Source organism: Aphis gossypii, chromosome 1 (assembly GCF_020184175.1).
Source record: "Aphis gossypii isolate Hap1 chromosome 1, ASM2018417v2, whole genome shotgun sequence".
Taxonomy (NCBI): domain Eukaryota; kingdom Metazoa; phylum Arthropoda; class Insecta; order Hemiptera; family Aphididae; genus Aphis; species Aphis gossypii.
This window is the reverse complement of record NC_065530.1, coordinates 5,187,659-5,214,090: the sequence shown is the minus strand read 5'-3', so window position 1 is coordinate 5,214,090 and position 26,432 is coordinate 5,187,659. Positions and strand designations below refer to the sequence as shown.

The 26,432-nt window shown below is 28.7% G+C and overlaps 2 protein-coding genes across 4 annotated transcripts in view; both read right to left on the bottom strand.

The window, feature by feature from the left end:
- LOC114121654 (solute carrier organic anion transporter family member 74D-like) overlaps positions 1 to 9,434 on the bottom strand; it is a 29,551-nt gene extending 20,117 nt beyond the window's left edge. The window contains exon 1 of one of the 2 annotated variants that reach the window (XM_027984078.2): positions 9,000 to 9,434. The gene's annotated coding sequence lies outside the window, so the exon portion shown is untranslated. Of the gene's footprint in view, positions 1 to 5,693; positions 5,854 to 8,999 lie in introns of those variants that run through there. The other variant, XM_027984079.2, reaches the window with a different exon arrangement.
- Positions 9,435 to 10,705: 1,271 nt separating this feature from the next.
- Positions 10,706 to 26,205, bottom strand: LOC114121661 (fatty acid synthase-like). Of its 2 annotated transcripts, none has more exons than XM_027984087.2 (32): positions 25,831 to 26,205; positions 24,959 to 25,111; positions 22,239 to 22,412; positions 21,933 to 22,133; positions 20,722 to 20,960; positions 20,315 to 20,545; positions 20,031 to 20,228; positions 19,630 to 19,761; positions 19,328 to 19,558; positions 19,073 to 19,253; positions 18,942 to 19,006; positions 18,248 to 18,367; positions 18,009 to 18,172; positions 17,780 to 17,924; positions 17,588 to 17,704; positions 17,303 to 17,411; positions 16,959 to 17,210; positions 16,615 to 16,773; positions 16,383 to 16,528; positions 15,939 to 16,097; positions 15,570 to 15,881; positions 15,296 to 15,492; positions 14,969 to 15,217; positions 14,585 to 14,882; positions 13,476 to 13,655; positions 13,181 to 13,376; positions 12,912 to 13,101; positions 12,700 to 12,845; positions 12,025 to 12,518; positions 11,276 to 11,513; positions 10,928 to 11,128; positions 10,706 to 10,852 (listed from the first exon to the last, which is right to left on the bottom strand). In XM_027984087.2, exons 1-31 carry the CDS (start codon positions 26,042 to 26,044, stop codon positions 10,956 to 10,958), a joined length of 6,063 nt encoding a protein of 2,020 aa, XP_027839888.2. In that variant the 5' UTR covers positions 26,045 to 26,205; the 3' UTR covers positions 10,706 to 10,852; positions 10,928 to 10,955. The 2 variants fall into 2 exon arrangements, with proteins under 2 accessions (XP_027839888.2, XP_027839887.2); XM_027984086.2 differs by having other exon boundaries at positions 10,937 to 11,128.
- Between the last annotated feature and the right edge of the window lie 227 nt (positions 26,206 to 26,432).

Below are 26,432 nucleotides of genomic sequence, written 5' to 3'. Positions count from 1 at the left end.
TCAATAAAAATGACTAACTTTATTTTTTGATACATTTATTTTACTAATTAATTTCATTTCATTTCACTATTTTTAATACAGTATGCTGAATTAATTTTTCCTGAAAATATTACATTTAAAAACATTTACTATGTGCTTAAAATATAATAATACATATTTTTATTATGTGTTAAAATATTAAAGTGCATATTATAAATAATATATCAAGTAAAATCTCAAGTGTATAAAATTGTTCATTTTTAAATTATATGATGATATAAGAAAATCGATTTGTTTTGTAAACTGGTTTTGAGTAAAAAATTTCTGTTTTTCCTTATTTTTTTTTTCTGAAAAATATTAATAATTGTTTACCTCCTAAAGTATCGATTAGATCTAACTAGTTACTTGAAAGTTGAAACTAATCCCAAAGTCGATGACAGACAGAAAAAAATAAATACACACATCATTGTAAAATCAACACATTTATCGCTTCGTTTAAATAATAAAGATGTCAAAATTAAGAAGTTTCCAGTGGTTTTCAAAAAATTGGGAAAAAAATAAAAAAGCGACGAAAAAACAGGAAATTTTACTCAAAACCAATTTTCGACAAAATCGATTTTTAATATAGGTACATGGTTGTAACTCAAAAACGATTCACTGTAAATACTTGAAGTTTTCACAAAATTTTTATAATAGCGTAATCTATACATGATTAAATTTTTTAAATTTTCTGGCTTCTTCTTGGCTATCTATAGAAAACTGAATATTTATTTTTCTAAGTATTTTTTTTTAAATGTCGATAACTAAATTTTGGTTCTATCATCCATTATAGTGACCTACTTAATACCCGAAATCCACTAGATATTGACTGTACAGCAGAGCATTATACTAACTGAACTACTCATTTATTTTTTTTTTTTTCGAAACACTGGAATTTTTTATCTTTATAATTTTTTTTATTATTTAACGGATGTAATCTCTTCCTGATAAGTAAATTATACATAAATATAGTTACAGAACCATACAAATGTTGCTACCTATTGAAACATACTCAAATTTTTTTTGTGAACTTAATTAATATAAAACGTTCACATCAAATAGAAAAAGCAAGGAGTAAAGAAAAAAAGTTATAGTCTAGCACTCTAACTGTTATTTATATGAAATAACTTAAAATAGGTAATTATTAATAGTATAGCTATTAATTTAGAAACATTTTAATTTTATCAAAATTCAAGAATAAAATTGTAATAATTCTTAAGAAAGTACGTTCTTAATTTATAAAAATATAATCACTATTAACTAAAATATATTTTTGTAAATTAAAGTTTAAGAAAATGCCTATTCTCAAATGGAATTACTGAGTCTAGCATAATATATTATATTAAATATTAATATCAACGACTTTTGATTTTAATTTAGTTTATAATAATTTAATAATCTGCTTAGTAGTTAAGTAGTAGAAACGTATATATTTTTATAAAAATTGAATCAATAGGTATTTTTTTGATTTTCTAATCTAGGCAAGTTTAACTAAATTGAAAATTGTTTCTTCCAAGTTTCAAATTAGTTATATTTTTAAAATATTTTACTAGACGCTCCAGTATAATATCTTATATCCAGTGCATGTAAGAAAGTATTCGTTCAATTTTATTAAAATATGATAAAAATTATAAAATATAAAATAAAACTTCCAAATTATCATTAAGAGAAAGTAAATCATCTTTTAATTTTATAATAAACTGAGTGAAATAATCAAAGTTACTTTTTATTATGCATGCGTGAAAGTATCATTATATTGTACAAAGCAGACCCTAGCCCTTTAATTACTTTAATTTAAAATGAACACAGTACATTAATTTATGTCATGTTGTCATGTTAGTGTTTACAGTCAAAAAATAAATGTGGGAAGTAAAAAAATAGTTAATTTTTTATCAATATGAGGGAATTTTTGGACACGCTTGAGTCTTAACTAGCCAAATATATAATAATTAAATATGATGCAAATAAAAACGCATAGGTAATGCATATTATGAATCGTAGTTAATAGTCATTAATTTGTTTTATGTATTTACTTAAGCGTTAAAATTAATGTTTTTCTAGTTAGGACTAATTTTATTCTATTTATAGGTACCACTACTTAACAAACTATGTTTATAACTATTCACAAATTTTAAACGAGAACAATAATTGAAACAAATGTAGATATCTAACAGCAGGGTACAATGGCCAGCTTATCGGTTACATTCAGTAATGATGACTAAAAGTCATTAGGTACCACAGTCGGTAAGAAGATAAACCAAATGGTTTTTATTATTTTAATGTGTTAAGTACACGTTTTCATAATATATATATATGCGATAAAAAAATATTACAATAATATTTCAAATCGTGGAAACAGTGTAAAAATAGTTATGACGAACACACGTTCTTGCTTTTTTGCTTGTTATTATTATAATAATTTAGATATTATAGCCGATTGTCTTGATAACCTCGTCACGATGATCACGTGCATTTATACTATTATAAATACTAGGTATATAGGTTACTATAGTACAGGTACTATGTAGGTGGAGATCTGTATTGTACTTTATCGAACACAATATCACATTGATCTTTATTCATAATATTATTCATTATAATGGCGTTATACTATCTACATGTATCATACAGTTTAAAATAAAATAATATATAATATACAGGATTATTTAAACGAAGCGATAAATGTGTTGATTTTACAATGATGTGTGTATTTATTTTTTTCTGTCTGTCATCGACTTTGGGATTAGTTTCAACTTTCAAGTAACTAGTTAGATCTAATCGATACTTTAGGAGGTAAACAATTATTAATATTTTTCAGAAAAAAAAAATAAGGAAAAACAGAAATTTTTTACTCAAAACCAGTTTACAAAACAAATCGATTTTCTTATATCATCATATAATTTAAAAATGAACAATTTTATACACTTGAGATTTTACTTGATATATTATTTATAATATGCACTTTAATATTTTAACACATAATAAAAATATGTATTATTATATTTTAAGCACATTGTAAATGTTTTCAAATGTAATATTTTCAGGAAAAATTAATTCAGCATACTGTATTAAAAATAGTGAAATGAAATGAAATTAATTAGTAAAATAAATGTATCAAAAAATAAAGTTAGTCATTTTTATTGATTTCAAATGTAACACAGAAATTTCAGTTACTTAATTCTCAATCTGAGGTACACTAGACATATACTTAATTGCAGAGCAGTTACGCATAGGTTAGGTTAAGTTTCTTTACTTCAGATTTATAGCATTTTTTAGCATACCTACTTAAGAAATATATTTTCGAATAATTACATTTTTTTATACAGCAGTTTAAGGAGCATCTTTTGGTAATACAAACTTTACTTAAAATTTCTCAACAAAAAATGTTAATACATAATATTATTTAAAAAAATTATTTTGCATTAGCACGTCATAATACTCTTGAAACAGCATAATATTTACAAATAATAGGTATATGAATTCAAAACATGATCTTTAAGAATATACTTAAAAAAATTGATAAATTAATGGTAATTAACAAAAAAAAAAAAAAATAATAACAAAAAAATAGGGGTGAAAAAGATTTTTCACACTCAGTTATGTGTATTCTTAGAGCTTGGAGAATCACCTTGTAAAGTCTCGTTAGTTATTAATTGTGAAACGTTCGGATACAAACATTCACGCGTGTTGCCGTTTCGAACATAATCGTGTACAGATAATGTCATTACATTTATAAGTATTGTGCATAATAACGCGTTCACCAGTGTTGTAGAAATATATCATTGCGTACTTATTTTAAGTATTTGTACATCGTCGTTTCGCTTGTGTATCTATCTCAGACCTCTACACATATTTCAAGTGATATTTCGTGCTTTGTTTCTCTTTAACAGCAATTTATATAACAGCGTTTTATCATTTGGTTTTTCCGACTTCAAAGTAGTCCGTTAAAAATATATTATTACAACATTTCGTATCGCCAACATAGCGCATACTGTGCACGCGTAACAGTGATATCATTGAATAGCTACAGCAGCAAGTTTATAATACTGTTAAACAAGTAGATAATACGGTGCAAATTATAATATATTAAATTGGTTAGTATGAATGCGATTCGATGTCGGTGTGTAAATATATTGGATCATAATAATATTATAATTTAACATATTAACAAGCTTTGTAGGCATAATATTATACACGTTTATAATCACTAAACTGCGACCAGAAATTTAAAATGTGCAAGTTCATACAACTGGAGATGGAGAAGCGGATTTTATATTATAAGTAATACTTCTTGTTCACAAACAAAATAGACACGCGTGTTCAATATAACGGTATTCACCTGCAGCGTTACAAATCATAATACATTACCTTATTATATAGTTTTCATAGAAAATTAAGGATTGTATAGACATGTATATTTTTTTTCATTTGTCGACAATCTTTTACAAGCAAAACACAAAATATTCTATATATTTTTGGGTTCGTCGCTGTATTATAATAAGTATAATGTATATATTATAGTAGTTGTAGTATTTAGTAATGCGGAATGCAAGTTAAAATCAATGGTTGGTGACAGAATAGCGAAAGTATTGGAGCCTCGTGCAGTATACTCGTACAAGTTGTCTCACGATTATAATATTGTTTTTTTTTGTTTTAACTAAGCGCTAGTCTTTCAGGTTTCAGCTATTATACAGAGCGATTCTTTTAACGCTATATTTTACTCTTTATCTAAGAAAGTATGAATGTCATTAGAAATATATTTTTTCACTTAATTTTTAGTCATTATAAAACAACATTTTTGAAGAAAATAAAACCAATTTTTTTTATTATTTTTGGCTATTTTGAGGTATGTAATTTTTTAATTCCCGAGCAGAATATTTTTAACAATTAATTAATATATATTTGTACATATATAATATACATTACCTATACGATTATACATTATATAATTAAAAAAAAAAATAATAAATAAAATTTAAAATAAGAAGTTAATTGGTTTTAAGTATTTAAGTAGGTGTTTAAAGTTTAAATGATCGGACTATAAATAGAGGTATAGGAGTTTTCTTGAGATGCCACTCAATGCCCTTCTATCACTTAATACTTACCTAAAAATTAAATATACCTCCTTAGCTAGGATATTTATAACAATAAATTCATTAGAATATGCATTACAATCATGAAAAAAAGATAGTGAATAATTAATAAAACAACAAAATAATACTTGAAATGTAACTTTTGTAAATTGTAAAACTTTCATTAAAAAATACATGGAGATCACGAAAAAAAAAAATTTTAAATATCAACCATAATGCAACTTTAAGAACGTACTAAAAATTCTATGAAACATCAATCATAATGTCATCTTAACCAATTACAATATAATATCAACCAAGAAGGTCGTCACTTTGCTTTCACGTCTATTCAGAGCATCAATTTAAAGCTTTTAAATTTTAACTATAATTCGGAGTTTAAATGTTTTAAATTGTTATTTTATTCACTGTACTCTTTAGGGTCAATACATACAACGCTGATATATTATATTAATTGTTTATCTATCCCAATGATTTCTAAGTCATTATTACTCGGCGTCATCCAAAATGGTCATTAAAGTCATCGTCACAGTAATAATGTCACGTTTCAAAAAAAATGTAGATAAAATAATGTATGTAATTTACCTAACTTATGTCGAGGTAACCTCACGCACGTATAAGTTACTGCGCAAAATCATCATATGGTCACATCTCGTTGCACAAGACCTCGGCCTTCTATTTGTGCAACATAATAACTGCACTGAACGCGGTTCAATTTTTTTCATTGGCAACAGCGTAAAACGCGATACATGAGTACGGGTATGATGAGTACCCCGCTCTGAAAATCTACCGTTAGCAATAGGTACTTATATAGAAATATTATATTTTTGTATTACCTGCATAATAATGTAATGACAATATGTTTTCGTCAAACATCATAGCATATTGGCGGAAATAAATTGCACACACCTACGACATTTTAACTTCCGGTGTTCCCGATTTTTTTTTCCCACGGCAGCACAATTACAATAATTATTGTGAAACACACAAAATTTTATTTTATATTGTCTTAATGTTTTTGCTCTTTCAAAGGTCTAAGACCATCGTCAATACGTATGTTGCAACATTTACGAATTATTAATAGTATAAAATAATCAAACGTCCATAGTACACTGGTCTTCTATCATAGTTATTTATACGCAGAAGCATACATATTATTGTACTGTTATATATAGAGAACGAACATGCACTATATATTATGTTATACACAAGTTTCGATATTATACAATATTCTGATTTATGAAATTAAATTGTCTAAAAGAAAAAACCGTTTTAGACAATGTTCCTAAATAGTGCATAATATTATTTTGATATTATACGGCCAAAGCGATTTACAAAATGTAGCTTTAGACGATTTACGTACAATACCGAACACGATACTAGCATATTATGAAAATTCTTTCGTAATATGAATAGAGATGTACATAATATATTCGTCCAAGAATGAAAGTATTGTAAAATACAAGCTATTATCATACATTATATAGTATTATCTGATATAGTTACATGGTGGTGATTCGTTTATTGTTTATAGTGAACAATCTACGATCAAAATAATGTTATTAACGTTTTTGAAAACTTTTATTTTACGTAAATTTAAATTCATTATAAAATAACTTTTATGAGAAAAGAAAAAATATATTTTTTTTTATCGTTATAATGTAGTACAGTGTTGAACGAATATTATATAAATTTTAAGCGTTAACGTCTATAAGAGCAGAGAGATGAAACAATTTTTACGAGGTACATCCTCTCATTAAAACATTAAATATAATATACCTATTTAGTATTTATTGTACTTCTCAAATATCGGAATATATATATCGAAACAAGCTATCTTCAGGAATTTAAAAATGTATCTCATCGTTCAAATAAGTGTAAAAAATAAAATCTTTTCTCGAAAAAGTAGTTTTTTCAGGATTTCAAAATATGCAGTAAATAAAAATAATTTTAGAAACTTTATACTATTGAAAATAATAGCGGAATAACTTAATCACAGAAAAACAATATATATTTTCATTTCTAAAGTTAAATTTGAACACCAACAAGTAATACGCAGTAATATTAGGTATGTTAATATATTTTATCTATTATATTATTATATTGTGGAATGTCAATGATCTCTCTTAAACGATAAGAGACCCGGATGTTCAGTTTTGTTCCATTTTTGATTCGTCATCGTTATTATAGGTACAACAATTAAATTATTACATGCATATTAATTGAACTCTGATATACATATATGATACAAACATTGGAATATCCGTTAGCCATTAAATCAAATTATTATCATTTAAATACAAACTACATCACCTTTTAGTATCTGTTTATAAATACAACGTAATATATTACCTGTATAATAATGCAATACATTCATTTAAAATGTTTAAGTTATTTTTGAGCAGGTACTTGTTGATAATCATGTATTGGGTAATTCTTTTATCGAACAACAGTAACTATTTCTAATACATTGAGTTTTTAAAAATATATTTTTTTTTTTTGCATAATTTCCAATCAAAATAAAACAATAAAATCACATTATTTTCCTTAGAATACCTATACCATTCAACTTCGCTAAATACTAAATAATATAATTAACTTTAAATACTTATATACCTACTCATAAACTACTCGTCCGAATTCGGATTTTTTTTTTTATCGAAATTCTCCAAAAATATATGTTTTAAGAACTGAAATTAAAAATATATATAGTTATTCAAAAAATGATATACCTTCAATTATTATAATTTATAACTATATCAAATATCATGAAAAATTATGAAAAAAAAAAAATGTTATTTTGTTTCGACTGCAAATTACATAAAAATAATATTTTGAAAAAGTTAATAGCTTTTGAAATAATGAGTTTTGTTTGATCAAATAATCATCCTATTTACTAAAAAATATACTACACAATGATGATTTGAAATAAAATAAAATAAATTTATATTAATCTATTAAAATTTTATTATTTTACAAAATAAATTGAATTGTGGGCATAATAAATGCCAAATTAAATATTATATACAATATATATATATATTAATATATTTATATTATCATCTATTTTATATTTTATGTAAAACCATTATTGAGAACTATAATCCTTAGTAAATACATTTTAATGATCCAGAAACTACTTGTTTGAATTTTAGTTTAAAGTTTAAAAAAAATCATCTGTCTAACAATATTTACAGTAAAAAACAATGGTTAATAATATTATAATACTTAAAATAATATACAGTTTGAATTGTTTGAATAGTATAATGGCTAAGCTATCAATTCTTTAATTTTGATTTTTTGTGCTGCAGCGACTAGATTCGTACCGCAATGAACCAATTAACTTAAGGCTTTTTATCCGTATCAATATATCCGGTGGACATAGTTTTTTTTTTCTTTTACTTACTAGTAAATTTAAGTATTACGTATAATAATTTAATGTATTTTATAGTAATATTATACGATTGTTTATTAATATGCAGTACTACCTATGAAGTTAAATCAATAAATAGTTTATCGATTTATTGAACTGGACATATTATAATATTGTTGTCAACATTCAAATTCTAAATTTATTTCACGATTTGGATACACTTCGTTTTTAACGTCTAGCACACCAAACAAGCGATTTCAATAAATTAGTATACGATATTATACCTATATTATGTGGCTAACATTTTTGTCCGTCAACAATACAGTATCCACTGGACGTGTTTTATTTTATTGTAGTAGCTATACAATATGTTATCACATTATTATACTAAAGCTATTTTGACGTCGAGTTTAATAAGACGGTCGTATATTTTCGCATATATTTTAATGCGAGACTTCCCGTCGACCGCGCTTAATTAAAATAATAAAAATTTAGCGGTCGTCGCTGGGTACACTTACTGCAGTCCTCCCGCTCGGCGTGCAGGTCGTGTACACACAAATTAATTTAATATATTATTATATTATAATATCGTGTATACGACGAACAGCAAAATAGACGGTGAAACTTTATTCGAGTAGTTTGGCCGATCGCAGAGCGAACGCATATTTTAAAACGACGACGACGACCACAGAGTTCCAACAACGATCGATGATCACGACATCGTCCGAAAACGGTTGTAGTTATTTAGAGCGTGGTGCGCGATAAATCACTCGCGTCGGTCGTTATTGCTCGAAAATTTTAATAAACGACGACAGATTCGGACGGAAATATTATATATCACTGAAATACGCGAACGACGAATCGCGACTGCAGCACCCGACCGACGAAGACCGCGGCCTGTATACTATTGCAGTGCACGACAATCGGCGAGCGCCGTGTACGCGTACGGCGAAATAGCACTCGTGTAAAATACAATAATACATACGTCGCTGTGGACTTGTAACAGGTATATCATGAGTGTGCCGGTCGTGTCATACCGTCGGAGAGAAGAGAAGAGTCGGGGCGGTGACGGATTATACGGTGCGATCGCGGTAACGGCATTGCCGCTCGTCGGTGCACTCGCCTCGAATCGCCAGGTCGTTCAGGACTCTCGAGTCGTCTCGATCCTGTCTGTACACCCGTTCGCCGTACGTTTTTCCATTTCGATAAATCGTTTCGATACCCAAATTTTGAGTCGCGATGTCGCACGGAGACTGTTTGCAGTCCGCGCGCGGTCGGATGCGATTTTTTTATTGCACTCGCTGCAGGCGACGATCCGCTGTACAGGACGACGGCGGGCGTCCGTTGTCGCCGTAGGCGAGTAGTGAGTGGATTCGTTTGAATTATCGCTATAGAGTGTATATTTAATAAATCGCTAGCTTCGATCCCGTCAGCAGTGTCGTGATATTGCCGAACGGCACGCGCCTAAGTCGTCGAGTTAATAATACTTGATGATATATATTGTATACACGTATAATACACAAGTGTGCAGTGTATAACGTTTTGAATGCGGACAACAAACAAGACGCTTCAAGTATAAAATTAATGTTATAATACGGATATTAATACTTAACCAAATTTTAGTAATATGTTGTACATAAAGCTTTAACAGCCATCATAAAATTCCTTTATTTTCGGCTTCTTATATTTCAACTTGAATATTATTATTAATTATTGTGGGTCCTTATTATCGTATTATATCAGGATTAAATTTCCAGTTATTTTTAGTGTACCTATCATAAAAATGCTATAAGTTATTAGTTATTACAATGGTAAATTAAAATAATTTAGTTTTTCAGTTAATAAAATAATTAACAAAGTACCTAGTTAAATTAAAATTCAAAAGTAAAGTTCACATTTAATAATCTATTTAGCCCTTTTAATATAGTATAAATACACACAACTCCTACATAATATTATTAGGCAACCACTTATAACACCTGAATAATTTTTCTATAAAATTAAATGCGTTTTATGTGTTTATTTTTTTAAAAAAACACCATACAAACAACAAACTAAAGTTTTGGTGCAATTTATTTTGTTGAAAAATATGTACCTAATTAATAAAAATCATATCTTACACTTTAACCAAAATACGAATAAACAAATTTTTTTGAAAGAGAATATAAGACTTTTGTACTTATTAGGACTGTGATGACTTAATTGAGGGCGAATAACAAAAACATTTTATTTATAGTTCACTTTATTCTAAATGTCTACAGCATAATAACAACAATAATAATCATATAGATTATCAATTAAATAGTACATTAACAATTTCAAAAAATGACGAGATTACGTGGTTCTTGAGGCACAGCAACAAAGCACCAGTCTGTAAAAAAGAAAACGATCGCAATTAAATCAATGAATCTTAATATTATATTAGTATTATTATTTTTATTATTACAGTAAGCACCTTAAACTCTGACGCCTCTTTAGTACTGGAGCTCTTTGATTATATCGAATGTCAATTCCCTGATTTCTTTAGCGCTGAATTCAATGTTGAAGTCTTGTTCCAATACTTGTTTAATGTCGGTTCCCAACAACGAGTCCAAACCAAGTTCGGTCAATGTAGATGTACCCAAAACATTCTTGACATCTTTGATACCTGCTCGTATATACACAATAACAAAATATAAAAATCTATATAAAACTTATAGATACAAATCAATGAATGATTATATAAATCAATAAGTATAAATATTGAGTCTAAATAAAATAACATCATATGTGCATTTTTTTTCTATATACTCGCCTAAAATTTTGGCGACGGCGTCGGCGGGTCCAACGGACACAGGTTCAACGTTGGCCATTTTCTTTTCCACGAGAACCGAGCTTGATAGCACGGCATGTGGCTGATTCAGGAAGTCATCGACCACGTTCAGAACTGAAGCGATCCTCTGTGGCAAGGTACCGCTGACAATCGCATTGTTATCGTCAAACGTGTCTAAGATTGGACCAACATCTCCAATTGCTCCCCATTCAACGACAGTCTGAAAAAAAGTTTTTTTTTACATTTTTGCTATGATGCACAACTTTAAAATATTTTGGTAGCTAAAATATTATAATTTAAGAACGTATTTAATACAATATAGGTAGTACTATTATTGATATATTTTTATCTAAAATCAACAATACTATTTATTTTATGTCAGTAATATCATTATTTTAATTTCCGATCTTCTCTCAAGTGTGACATCACTAGAGCATTGTAAACACGAATATTTTATAGGTATTTTAATATGTCTATAGGAAAAACTTGAAAATACAAAATATTAACAATACACATTATTTGTGTCTACAACTTCGTCATACTCTTAGGTACTGATGATGACTTTTTTATATCAAATAAATGCTAACTATATTACCTACTTAAAGATTATGTCTTTTAGATTTATATTCAACAAAGTTAATTTTAAATACATTATTAAAATTCATAGGATATAATTATTATAGACATAAAATTCTCATCGTATTTTAGTAAAAACTGTAAAAATATATTACCGATGGGTATCCAGCTGCTTTTCGAGCTTCTGATATCTTTCCTATCGCTGAGTCAGAGTAACCGTAGTCGGCTTGGCCGGCTATACCATGTCCGGAAGTTCCCGAGGACCAGACGAAGAAATATTTGAGTTTTGGACACAGTTTTTGGGAGGCTGTGTCAAGATTTATGACGGACAAAGCTTTCTGGTCGTATGCTGAGCGGAAATCGGCCGCGGTCAAATCAGTAGACGAAATACTGTGTAATACAGAGTCCACATGGAATATTCCCGCAACTGGTCCCAATTGGTTGACTTCTTTCAGCAGTGCTTCGGTTTCTTCCAGTTTAGTCGTATCGTATGCGATGACAGCAACCTCAATGTTCTTTTCTTTCCACCTTCGCATGAACAACGATTGGAATCCGGTACTAACTCCACTGCTAGATACCAATACTATTTTTTTCGCACCTCTGGTTACCAAAAAGTTGGCCATTTGTAGACCAAAGTCACTTAAGCCACCTAAAATATTGATTCAAAAATTAAAGAAAATTGTAAGAAAGTACACACAATATATATTTAAAATAAAAGTTTAAATACAATAGTTTTCACAACGAAGTAGATCGATATATTTCTTGTGTATAAGTACCTACACAAGTTATATTTTAGAATTATTTTTTTTTTAATTTAAATCTATACACACCGATTACGACATATGTATTTTCTGGGTCAACAAATGTTTTCGGTACTGCTAATACTTTTTTGGGTGCTGGAACGACGACTTTTTTCGATTCTTCATCGCGGATTTTTAATACAATTTTACCGATGTAGTTGAAACTTTCGGTCCTTCTACATAAGTTAATCACATTAATTAAATAATGTTTAAAATAAATACAGTTTAAACGCATCGCTTACTCAAAAGCTTCTAATAAACTTTCATCAGTAGAGTAGACCGTTGTGGGCAATGGCTGTACTTCACCGGTTTTGATTCCATTAGCTATGAGTTTTTGGAGCTCCTGTTTATCGAGTAAAGAATATCTTCCGTGGAACAGACTCTTTAAGTTCATTTTTATGATGGTAATGTTCTTCAAGTTTCCGGTAACACCTGATTTAGATTATAACACACAATTTAATTAATTTGATTTTTATCAAGTGTAGTATAGCTATACAGCTATAACACTTACCAATGGATTCAATTGCTTGTTTTTGTTTTTCAAACTCAACGATACGTCCACTTTCCGCTACAGTGTGGATGAAACTCTGTAATTTAAATGGAGTGGATTCGAGAGTGTTGAAGATTAAATTCACACCTTTTCCATTGGTCTTTTCTAGTATCTCTTGTTCTGCGAACTTGCTGTTGACGATATTGTCTGAAGATAACTAAAACATAGTATGTTATATGTTTAAACAATAAACATTGAAATTTAACACAAATATTTCCACTTATATAAATATAATTATTATATTTATATGACAAACCTTAGGGTAATTTTTTTGTAGATATTCTCTTTGTGATTCTTTCTCTACTCCGACGTATACTTTTATGTTGCTGTCTTGTAAGATATTGAGAGAAGCTAATACCGTGTAATTTGTACCAGAGTTAAGGTACACTGATTCGTTCGGTTGAAGTTTACCACGTATAAATAGTCCATAATAAGCCTGAAATAGAAAGAAATAATAATTTTTGAATTAAAAATTGATTTTCTAAACTAGTGAATTGGTTTTCTAACAGTTTATTTTTTAGTATACAAAAGTGAGTGTTTAAAATAAATATATTTTACTTTATATGATTATTTAATGCAAACTCTTATCAATAATAACTCCTGAGTATTTGACCTACTCAAAAGAATGAATAGTTACTTTAAAGTTTAATTATTAACTGTTATATTTAGCTAGGTACCATATTTTAAGGAAAAAATAGTATGGGAAGGTTTATAATGGTCTAATTAAATTTTTCAATTAATCTATCATTCAAACAGCCTATCGCAATTACATTATAAATAAACCGAGGAAATGAATACATCAATAAAAAAATATAAGTTGACAACAAGATTAGTTTTCTTAATAAGCTGATTATAAGCATCAATCTACAGTAAAAAAAAAAACATATACTATTTTTCTTGAGGTACTCAAGAAAACTACAACATATTAAAAACGGATGATCTTTAAAATACGGGTGAATTGAAATTAAAAAAGTAAAGAGCAGACGTTCAGACGTTTTAGAAAATTTAACAAAAATCCTTTATACAATATTTCGTCAAAAGCTCGACAAAACTCGATCCAATGGATAGAATGATAATATATTGTTCAAGAATACACGTAGACAAATTCATTTAAAAATGGCTCTTTCTTATATTGTTTTGAAGCACCAAGCAACACAATAGGGCCTTATAGATATAAATTGAGTTTGGAGTATATAAAAATGTATATCTACATTTTAAAAAACTTAGGTAGTTAAATTTAAAAAGTAAAATATAATATATACGTATTATATATACATAATATATCCCACTAAAATGTATTTAATCATAAAACGTCTTAAACATAATATAATAGCGTCATAATAATTAGATATTCAGAATACTTACCAAAACGTATGCGACAGAAACTGTGGATGCTTGCTCGAGAGTCCACTTATCGGGAACTTCCCACAGAGTTGAGCTGTCAGCTAACACGTGAGTGGCGAGTGCGCTACCAGATACCAATCCAAATACTCTTTGACCCTTTGCGTTGCGACCGGCAAACTCCCGACCCAAAAATGCACCCTGATCGGCGGTGTCTGTGTTGAAGAACGGCAACCACGAGCGTTCAGCGAATAGCACGTCCATGTGATTCAACGGTGCATAGTACACTGTGCACAGTTCTCGTCCTGGATAGTCTTCGGGTCTGGGGAACAAATGACAAATCGGTTGAAGAATACTGTACGATTTTACCGTGTTTTACGGACGCAAATATTATTATTGTTCGGTTACTTGTAATATTGGAGGCGACCTTCAATCCAGTTCAGTGTTGATAGATCTCCAATCTTCCTTGTGGATATGTATGCGTATTCTTTTGGCACAAGTATACTGTTGGAGTCATCTTCCAACAGGAAATGTCGGTTACTACCCCAGACACCGTCACGGTAAACATTGATGGCCAAATCTTTTTTCAATTGCTTCTGGTAGAAATCAGAAGTCAACGAAAATTTCGGTGCTTTCGGGTCTTCAATGAACAAACATCTGAATATTTACAAAAAATATATTTTAATAATTAAGTGTAATTAAATATAATATAATTAATGATTATAAACAAGTTACCTCAACGCATTTCCGTTTTGTTCCAATCGAATACAATTAACAAAACCTAAAATTCCGGAATATTTGACTCCTTGGCTAACTAAAAGTACTTGTTTATTTTCTTGTTCAGCTCGTTGGAGTGCTGATTTGAAAGGTTCGATCCAAGCAAAGTCATTACCAGTGCAGTTAACCACGATTGGTGTGGACCAGTTCACATTCTAAAAAATCAAAAATTATAAAATATTTTTTCCTATCCTATCGTACGTGTGTGATATAAAATAATATATTCATTTACCTTTCGGAGAAGAACAAATGTTTTATTATCTTTTGATCTTAAATTGGCTACCAATTCTAATCCCGTTGAGTTAAGTTGTTGTTCCGTTGGTTTTTTGGTTTCGACAAACAATGCACAACCGCCAACTTTTAAACTGTCGACAGCATTTTTCACCAATACCGAGTTACTTAGTTGATCGACGGCAATTACCAGATGACAATTAGAATCGATTGGTTCCGGACTATACACATCCTTCTCCACTGCTCGAACACCGAATTCATCAAATTGTTCTGTGACAGGAGCTGGCTTGTCGGTGAACACAGTTACGTCCACCTATCGAAACATTGAATATTAATTTTGCTTTCTCATATTTAAATAATATACTCATACGCTTGGCATTGGTTCGGTGTTGATCACATCAATGACGGATTTGGCGAACAGGGATTCTGGTTTTCTACCAGTTCCTACCTCAGCTACTTTTAGTTTGAAAGCACCTCCACTGTTTTCAAAAGCTAATTGAACACATGTGTCTAGAGCATATGTTGTTGGCTGAAACCAATGGTGATAAATTAAAATCAAATTATAATAATATAAAACGTTACATTACAATTTTAGTAAATATGTTAATTTAATATTTCGTATCACAAAACTATATCATTGGCCTAAATTATTTTTAAACATATTTCCGTGAAAAAATGTGTATTATTAATTAAAGATATAAAAATATAATTATTTAGCGATGATGTATTGACTTATAAAATTTGTCAACATAGTTTATTAAGCAATGACTGTATGATATGGTAGGTATTCTACTGATATTAATTCTTTATTTACCGTATCAGAAACATATGGTTGGAAAGAGTAAAACTCTAAATTTGGATCTTTTTGACCTTTGTTTCTTAATGGAACCTCTTCTAATTGTAATCCACGGACTTCAACGCTTCCGGTCTTAATTACATCAACATATTTGTAGTAAATAGCTGGAACGATTAAAATATTAAACATAGTTATAAAAAAAAAAAAAAAATTAATTATTAATTATTTTGAAAATTCATGAGGTTATTACCATTGTTGTCAGTTTGTACTTGTTGTTTTGTTGGATCGATGACTACCTTTTTTACGAATTTCGGAATATACAAATTATAATTATCTGATTGCAACACCGATATTTGGAATAGATTTTCTAAATATGCCAACCAATTTCCATCGAAATTAACATAGTATCCTATAAAAACACAAAGGTGCATTTGCTTTTAATAACATTTCGTAAGTGCAATTTAAAATAAAATTATTAGGATTTCTTTTTAGATAATATAATGCCCATATAAACACTTAATATATTATTATGTGCGAGTATAATACAAATTACAATTCATAGTTTAAATTTAATTTAACCAGCGATTATATTACCTGTGTGATCAATTTTTTGGATTCCTCTAAATGGACCATTGTAATCGTAACCTTTCAAACGCAATTCTTTATAAACGTCAGTGGAATCTAACGGTAAGTATTGCGATTTTTTATTTTTGGGGGTAGCCAGTTTCAATAGTTCCTTATCAATTGAAGCTGTTGTGCTAATTTGTCCAGAAGCCACAATCGTACCGGATTCTTTGAGTTCAAATTCACCAGACGACAATACGTTCAAAGTAAATTTAACTATACCTACATTAAAATTAGATTATTAATATTTATTAAATATTAATTTATTTATTTAATGGTGGATAGTCTAAAATTTGAAATTTCAATCTCTTTACCTTGTTCTGGAATGACTGTTTTCCTTAAGAATTCTACATTTTTAAACACAACTGGCAGTTCATTTGGCTCTTGATACAACAACTCAGCAAATCCTTGCCAAACTATGGACTGAAAATAAAAGTGATTTTGGTTTTTAAATAATAATTTGATAGTATCTATAATTGATTGCTCTACCATGCTTTTTTTTTGTTTTATGGTATTAAATTACACAATTATAATTAAACTGAGAATATTATATAATAATAATTTATATTTTTAAACGAATCTTTATAAATTAAACTCACCAGGTAACCAGCGTAAGGTATAACGAATAAGTCGTCAATTTTATTGTTTTTCAAAAAACTGTATTTATTGGAATTGACATCTACGTTTAATATAACTTCTCCAGCTTTACAAATTGGCTGAAATAGTAATAGACAAATGTTTGTTTATACCATTTTAATTTCAAATAATGTTTATAAAGAGGAAACAATTACCTTGCCGTGGAATGTAACCACGCTCCATTTAACAGAATGGTCCCACTCGACTAATGATTGAATCATTGGAGTACGTGCGGCCACGGGGAATTTCACTGGTGGGTATAAATGTTCAATTTGAGGTTGAAGACCAACATTGAACAAGCTAAAATTTGAATAAAATTAACAAATGGCAAGACAATGGCTATAAGTATATAAATTTTCCCAATAATGTATTTGATTTACGTACTCTCCTACACTCAACAACAGCTGTTTATACATATCTTTTTCATCTTTAATCAAGTTTACGTATTTGGCATCAGAGCTTAAATTACTTTCAAAGTAGTTTTGTGCTCGTTTTTGAGCGAGAATTTGAATATAAACTGCATTTTCTGGGCATTTTACCAACGAGTCCTAATAAATGATTTAAATTTACCATTAACAATAACATATAACATAATATTATTATGATTTAAATTGTATAAATACTTGAAGAGATAATTGCGTGGACAAGCTATTGACAAAGTATGTTGATGTCACCGCTTGGCTTCCTAATGACTGTGAAGCGCTAATCCATCGAGATGAAATGGATTTTGATTTAGTGATGATCTAATATATATATATATTTAAATAATGTATTTGAATTAGTAAAAAAATATTGGTTAAGTATTTCAAATATTTAATGAATATTATTGTTAGTCATACACCTACGCTGTATACGGATTAGAAAAATTTTACGAATTCAAATTTCTATAACATTTGATTCAATGAGTTTGTTCACTATTATTTATTTTTTTTTTTTTTTTAGTAGGTATCACATTTAATTATACATTTTCTACTATAAATTGTTAAAAGGATATTTTTTCTGAAAATTTTGACTACCAAAATAAAAATAAAAGAGGAAGGTTCTTATTTAAAAATTAAACTTTCACACCACAAGACATTCCTTAAGCAGTAGAAAAAATTGCAAGTACTTTATAAAAAATTTAAAAAAACTACATTATTGAAGAAAAAAAAAGAAGATAATCACTAAGCATACTCGATACTCTACGTAGTAAATAAAAAAATAAAAATATTAAACTACTTTTTCTCAAATATTTACAATTCTGAAATTATATATGCGATTTATTATAACGTTATCAGCTAGAGTAATCATGTATGACATATAGTCATATATACTCACGGATTGTAAAGCGGACTGCAATTGTTTGGATACTTTTGATACGTTCTGAGAAGATAACACGGGCCCTAGAGATAAAAATTAAAAATATTTGTATTAACGTTTACAATTGATCGAAAGTGTAAGTTGCTTACCATTTTGAGATGGGGTAATTTTAGCTTCAGCCAATACACTACCAATAGCATAAGCCGATAAAATTGCTTCTTCTGCTGTCAAAACGCCATCGGCGTATGCGGCCGCTAGTTCACTTAAAGGTTCTCCGACAATGTAATCTGGTGTTATTTTCAGGCTTTCTAGGACGTCCAAGAGAGCAATCTAAAACCATAAGAAATTAATTATTAAAAAAAAATTCGAATTGTTATAATGTTATGGCATTATTAAAAATTTACTTGAACAACGGTCGTAGTCACGACGGACAAAAATGGATTACTTATCGATACAAGATCTGTATTTCTCAAAACTGAACGTAAATTGAATCCTTTTTGTTTTAATAAATTGGCGCTCTTCTCGATTGACTCATTGAACACGTGTAAACGTTTTAATTGATTACCTACATCAGACCAGTGACTCTCCGCACCGGGTAAAACAAAAACGACTGGTTTCTTTTGACCGTCGTACTCCTAAAACGAGTAAAAGAGGTTTAAATAGAATAAATGACAAACAATTTTTTACAAATATTTTATTAGCTCACAGCAATCTGACGAGTCTTGTCGTACATTCCGTTGAATAAAATGTAACCTCTGTATTTGTGGCCAACTATTTGATCAGTATGGACACCATACAACAAAGCGTAGAACTCTTTGTCTCTGGGCATTTCGTCGATCTAACAATAAATTAAGTATATGTAATGATGTTAAATTTTAGAAAATATAAAAAGTTGCTCAAAAAAAATTTTAATAGTTTTAAAACATCAATTAAAATATGAAACACATAAATGTATACATTTTTGATAGACTTAAAACTTGTGAAAATGTCCTGAATTTCAATATATATTTGATAAAAATAGAACATTCTGAATATGATTATTTCACACTTTTTTACTGAGTTTAGAATAACACTAAGGACAAACTATAAAAACAATAAAATAATTACTCGGTTTATCATGTAGTTTATAGCGCTTTTATTTCTAGCTGATACTGCTACCAATCTAGGTAATTCCTCTTCTAGCACTTGTGGATCTTTCTTCTGTTGGGTATAGGATTTCATCAAACAATGTCCATTGGCACCACCCACACCAAATGAGTTGACTGCAACAATACCACCGTTCCATGGAGTAACGTTTTCAACGACCTTTAAAATAACAATAGAATAAAATCATTTAACAACCATTGCTTCAGTTGATAAAAAGGATCGGTCGACGTGGCGATTATACTAACAGTCAATCTTCCGTCTACAAGGGCTGGAATATCCGGATTCGGTATATTGTAATGCAAGTTAGGTGGCAAAAGTCTACATTCCATGGCTACGAGGACTTTTATGACAGCAGATAAGGCGGAAGCTGGTTCACCATGGCCCATGTTCGACTTGAGAGCTCCTATAAGAAGCGGTTTAGTCCTTCCTGTACAGAAAACTTCAACGATTGCGCCAACTTCTTGACGATCACCCACCTAAAAAAAACACAAATTGTGATTAACCGTTTAAAATAAATATTGTTATTATATGATAAAGAGATTAACTTTTTCATCTGATTTAAACCAATATTTATGTTTTAAATAATATTTAAATTATTTATGTTCTATTTGATTGAATATTTTATTACACTTTTAAAAAGAAAAAAACTCACTTTGGTAGCAGATCCGTGAGCTTCCATGAAAGCTAGATCAGTCGATTTAACACCGACTTCATCTTGAACTTTCTTAAACAGAGAAATTTGCATTTCTTGGGAAGGGAATGTAATACCCTCGTCTTTGTATCCGTCTGCGTTACTTCCGGTGTTCAATAAACCGGCGTAAATACGTCTCGCCGATTTGGCTTTTTGTAATAGCACGGCGACAACACCTTCTGATCGTACGTATCCATCACCTATTCACATAATTAAAACACGTACATTTTAATAAATTAGAGTTAACTTTTTTCCGGATTAAACATCATCATCTTGTATTTATGATTTATTTATTATCGATGATATGTAATTAGTATTAATAACTTAAACACTTTCAGTAATTAATACTAATTACCTACATAACATCGTGTAAAAATATATTATGAAATTTAAATATGGTTGAGAGACAATAAATTATATTTTATTTACAAGTATAACATTTAATTAATTAAAAATGTTTATTTTATTGAATTATTGTATTTTTGTTATTAAAATTATAATCTTGAAAATAATATTGATAAAAATCTTAAGTACGTTAAGTACGTGATATAATTAAATGTGTTGAACATTAATACATTTAATTATAGTAATAAACATGATTTGTATACTATTATCTATTTGTATAGAACTTTTATTTTTATAAAACGCCATTATGAGCTGCACTGGTTTTTCTGTAATAATTCTAACTTAATAATCTGCAAACATGCTAAGTGTTATGACATAAACGAAACGCATACTCGTAGTGGTAGCTATATTTCGAAATTAAAGAGTCCACTGTCTATATGTATTGGTAAGTGACAAAAATTGTGTACACTTTAATCTTTAGATATGAATAGAAACTACACAACTATAAACTAAGATAATATTCTATACTAATTGTAGCGACGTGGAAAATATATATATATATATATAATATATTTTATTATTATTTATTAATATATTATATATCTTAGTGTCCGTGATAGCAATAGAAAGTATATTATATTTAATGATATATTTTCAAACACCACGATTCGTGCTAAAAGAAAACCGAAAAAAACATAAACATACATTTTATGTCGTATTCGATGTATAAAAAAATATAAGTTATATCTCATTCTCTCAGACCACCTTATACATAACTATGCTACGACGTGTGGGTGCGTGTGATGTGTTTACATCATATCTCATACCTTCGGCATCAAATGATCGGCACTTGCCACCGGGCGACAACATATTCAAGTTTTGGAACATGAGTGATACAGTTGGGTTCAACACAAGATCGACACCAGCCACGATACAATTTTCGCAAACGCCATCTTGAATGAGCTTGAAACCTTGGTGAAGTGCGATCAAACTGGTAGAAGACGCAGTGTCGATGGAGTAGCTAGGTCCTGTTATTTAAAAGATGAAATATACAATATTACCGATCGGCTAACTGGTAGTAATTTATGGGAATTAAACGATTATAAACAAACACTTATTATTTTTCAACTCACCCTTAAGGTCAAAGTAGTTGGACACGCGGTTAGCGCTCATCGTTCTGGAGGATCCCAAAAATTCATACCCGTTGACGATTTCTGGATCTTTGGACCACCAATCGCATGTTTCACTAGATGATAGAGCCACAACTACACCGGTACGGGTGCCCTTCAAAGCCATAGGATGAAGTCCTAAAAATGTTAAAGTTTTATTTGTGTATGTAAATATGTTATATTCAATATATTCTGAGCGGAGAAATTAATGTATTGATTTTACAGTGATATAATTTATTTTTGTGATTTATGTCATACGGATAGTATAAATGCTTCGGTCTTAAACTTTGAGGGTGGTTTCTAGTAATTAATTAAATGTGGTTGATACTTTGGAGGATCAAAAATAAAAACTATTGCGCTAAATCAATTATCGACAAAATGTACATATTTATTTTGTTATAATTCAAAATAACTGTAAAAGTTTTTCGCCGAGCTTGTATTATTATTATTATTATCTAGGTATAATTTTCAAAATATTTAATTTTTTTGAGCTATTTAGTTAGGTTTTCAATTGTTAATTAATCTTCAAAATTTAATACCAAATTCACGTACAAGAAGTTATCTTTAGATTTGTATAAAAATATAAAAATGTATGTACAATTTTTTTTAATATCTATTTGTAGTTAGAATTTATACACAGTTATGAAAAATTACAAACCAAAAACATTTGGTAGTAAGCAAATTATAAAATCTTCAATTTTTATAACTAAGATTTAAAAATTTAATGAAATATTTCTCATAAATAATTCACAAATAAACTAAAAAATCTATAAAACTTTATAAACACAACAACTTTTCAAAGGCATTTAAAGTTCAATTGTATACGAAATTACATATTTAAACAAAAAATAACAATGTTTATTTATTTGTTATAATTTAATAACGTTATTCGTAGGATCTTTTAACAAATTCGAAATTGTACGTATATTATAGATTTTACTTTACAAAATTATTTTTAATTAACCTATCACCTTTTTATACTAGTAATCTATTCTCACTGTTTTATGATTAAGAGGTATTGGATCGAAGATCGATAGTTAATAACAATAATAATATAATACAATGTAAATAATTATATTTACTATTGTTGAAATACTTGAAATAAAATAATAATAAATAAATAAATGCAATGTTTAAAATAAAAAATAAATCACCCTGCCGCGATAGTAAATGTAAAATAAATACTTTAATAGTGATACCAAGAAACATACCATGAGTGAATGTACTAAATGGTATAGATCATCTCGTCTCAGAATCGTTTTTAGTAGGTACAGAATGATATTATTATATCTTTGAATTAAAATTTAATATATCCATTACAATTACCCACTCGACACTTACTACAGCATTATTTATTTATTTAAGTTTTAAACGGGCCAGGCCCAATTACATACATAATAATAATAACCACTTTTTTTTTAATATAATATAAATAACAATAACTTTTTATTGAATTATATTTTATTTTTAAATATGTATAAAACATTTTAGCTCTTTAAAAACTGATAAAAATTGTTGAAATCTTTTTATATAAAATGTAATTTCCTAAATTGTTAAAAACAAATTATATAGGTACCAGGTACCTACCTAAGTAGTTCGTTAACAAGCAATACATTTTATTTTTATTAATTAACTTGTTTTTAAGTTAATTAAATCCCTAAAAAAGAAATCTTATCTAGTTTTATAGCTAATATATTGATAACTTTGTTATTATTTTTTTATTGCGCATTCGGTTGATCACATAAATAGCTTAAAACGGTTGTATAATAATACTTATTAGATTAAATGATAATAATATGCAAGATGGTTCTTATATCATAGACCAGGCAATAAACAGTAGTTTAGAAATGTTTATATAATTATTTTTTTATAACTTTTAATATAATATTATTTTTCTTTTCTATAATATTATTTTTTTATTGCCCTATCTTGTTTGATAAAATGGTGTCAAATTAAATTTTCTTATGGTAACATCTATTTTATATTAAAGAAATATAATTACACCTAATTAAAAAAAAATTATAATTAACTTTTAACACGATTTAATTAGAGTAATCAATCTGAGACTTATGGTCTTTTAAATATTTGGTTATAGAAGTGGTTTTTTTCAACACTCTGCTACTAAATGATTACGAAACGTGCCCGCCTTAAGAATAATACCTACATCACATCCATGTATATACAACCTATAGCTATTTTTATAGATATTATATACAGTAATAATAATATTAAACGAAAATTAATAAAAATCATAAAATCATAGATCATACAAATTTAAAAAAAAATTAATTTACAAATTAAACATTTAATTTAGCTGGAAAATTATTATTCCATACTATTCAATATTGTCTTAGCACATGTTTCTAAAAAATTACCATTTTAAATTTTATAATTTTATTTTATTATTCATCATTTTATCAAGTATAAAAATATCCATTAAATCTAATGGTGGTATGAAAAAATAATTAGTTAGGAATTTTACTGTACATACTATCTACTTTATACTTTAAAAACATATTGTACAAAACATTACAACATTATTAACTTAAAACGGGTTTGCATAATAACACAAACAATTCCAAACTCTTTTTAAAAATCAATAAACAGTTTTGAAATATTAACTTTTTTCACCTAATAAGTTAAGAAATTTGTAAACGATTATATTATATGAAAATTAATCTAACCTGCGTCAACGATTGCTTCGTAAGCAACTTCCAACAGCATTCTTTGTTGCGGATCACTACGTTCAGCCAAAGCAGGAGGGTAGTTGAAAAATTCAGCGTCAAATTGGGTAAGGTCCTTCATTTTTCCAGTTCTCATGATGGCACCATACAGACCTAGAAAATATATAAAACTCTTACAAGGATCGTCAAACGAAATTAAACACATTTTTATAAAAAAAAAAAATAGGTGTTTGGCAAAATATTTCGTTATATTATGGTAAAATTTTAAAGAGCTCATAGTCATAAACACATAACTATATACTAATAATTATCATTTAAACTCAGTAAAAATCATTCTTTTATTCTGATAGGTATTATAAATATATTTTTAATTTAACACTATACCACAAAAATGGTCCATATACCGGTTTCCGTTTAATCAAATATCCGTACATTGAATAATAAAATTTCATATTTTAAAGAAAAAAATATTGTGAAATTAAAAAAAAAAAAAAGATATAAAATAAGTTCTTATAGCTCAATGCTAATATAATTTAACTTTTGGTTTAGCAAAATTAGTTTGTTAGATATGTAATTGAACGGAAGTGAACTCATTTGTGCCCAGCAAAAACAAGATTTTGTGGTTGTTAAAATATAGATTTCGACTTAACAGTCATAATATTACATTATACCTATCATACGCAGGCGTAGCATATATTTTAAAAATATAACATAACGACTAGGATGAAACCATAATATTATTATATTATATGATTCGTCGTTAACCGCGTTATAGTTTGACGGTATGTTTGCCGTATAGATCAAAATTAAAATAATAACATAACATTTAATCTATTGTACACGAGTATAATACAAGTTCAACACCAGCTTACCGTAGGGCCATCTTGAGGGTTCATCGGTGACCATGTCGACGCCACCGTACAGCTTCTCCCTCATCTCGTCGATGCTGTCGCATTCCGGAAACCGACCAGAGAGACCGGATATAACGATGTCTTCGGCCTGGAAACCAAACTCGTCCGACAACACATCGGGCTTGGCGGCAGCGGGGGCGCGTACAGGCTCTGATTCGTGAGCGTTCGGTGCCATCTTTTTGAGGGCGAAAAACAATAAATCAACAAGTATCTGGATTAAATGGATTTACTGTTATGTTGTTGGTTGTAAAAATGAGTGTTTCCGATTTAGACAATAATATTAGTAAATGTTTTACTATTATCGTCGTCGACACGGATGCACGGGAATAAGACGTGCTATCGTATGCCGTCCCGTTTAAATACCCTGACCCGAAACTGTTATGAGCACTTTTTTCTTTTAGTCACCGAAATATTCGATTATTTTTTTTCCTCTTGCGCAAAAGTCGAAATGTTACGCGATCGGTGTTAGATAACTATTACGAAAAAATTACGGTATAGGGTTTTTTATTTTATTTTATCAATCATTTGATGACATTTACTTTGAATAACTTTAGTATTACCAT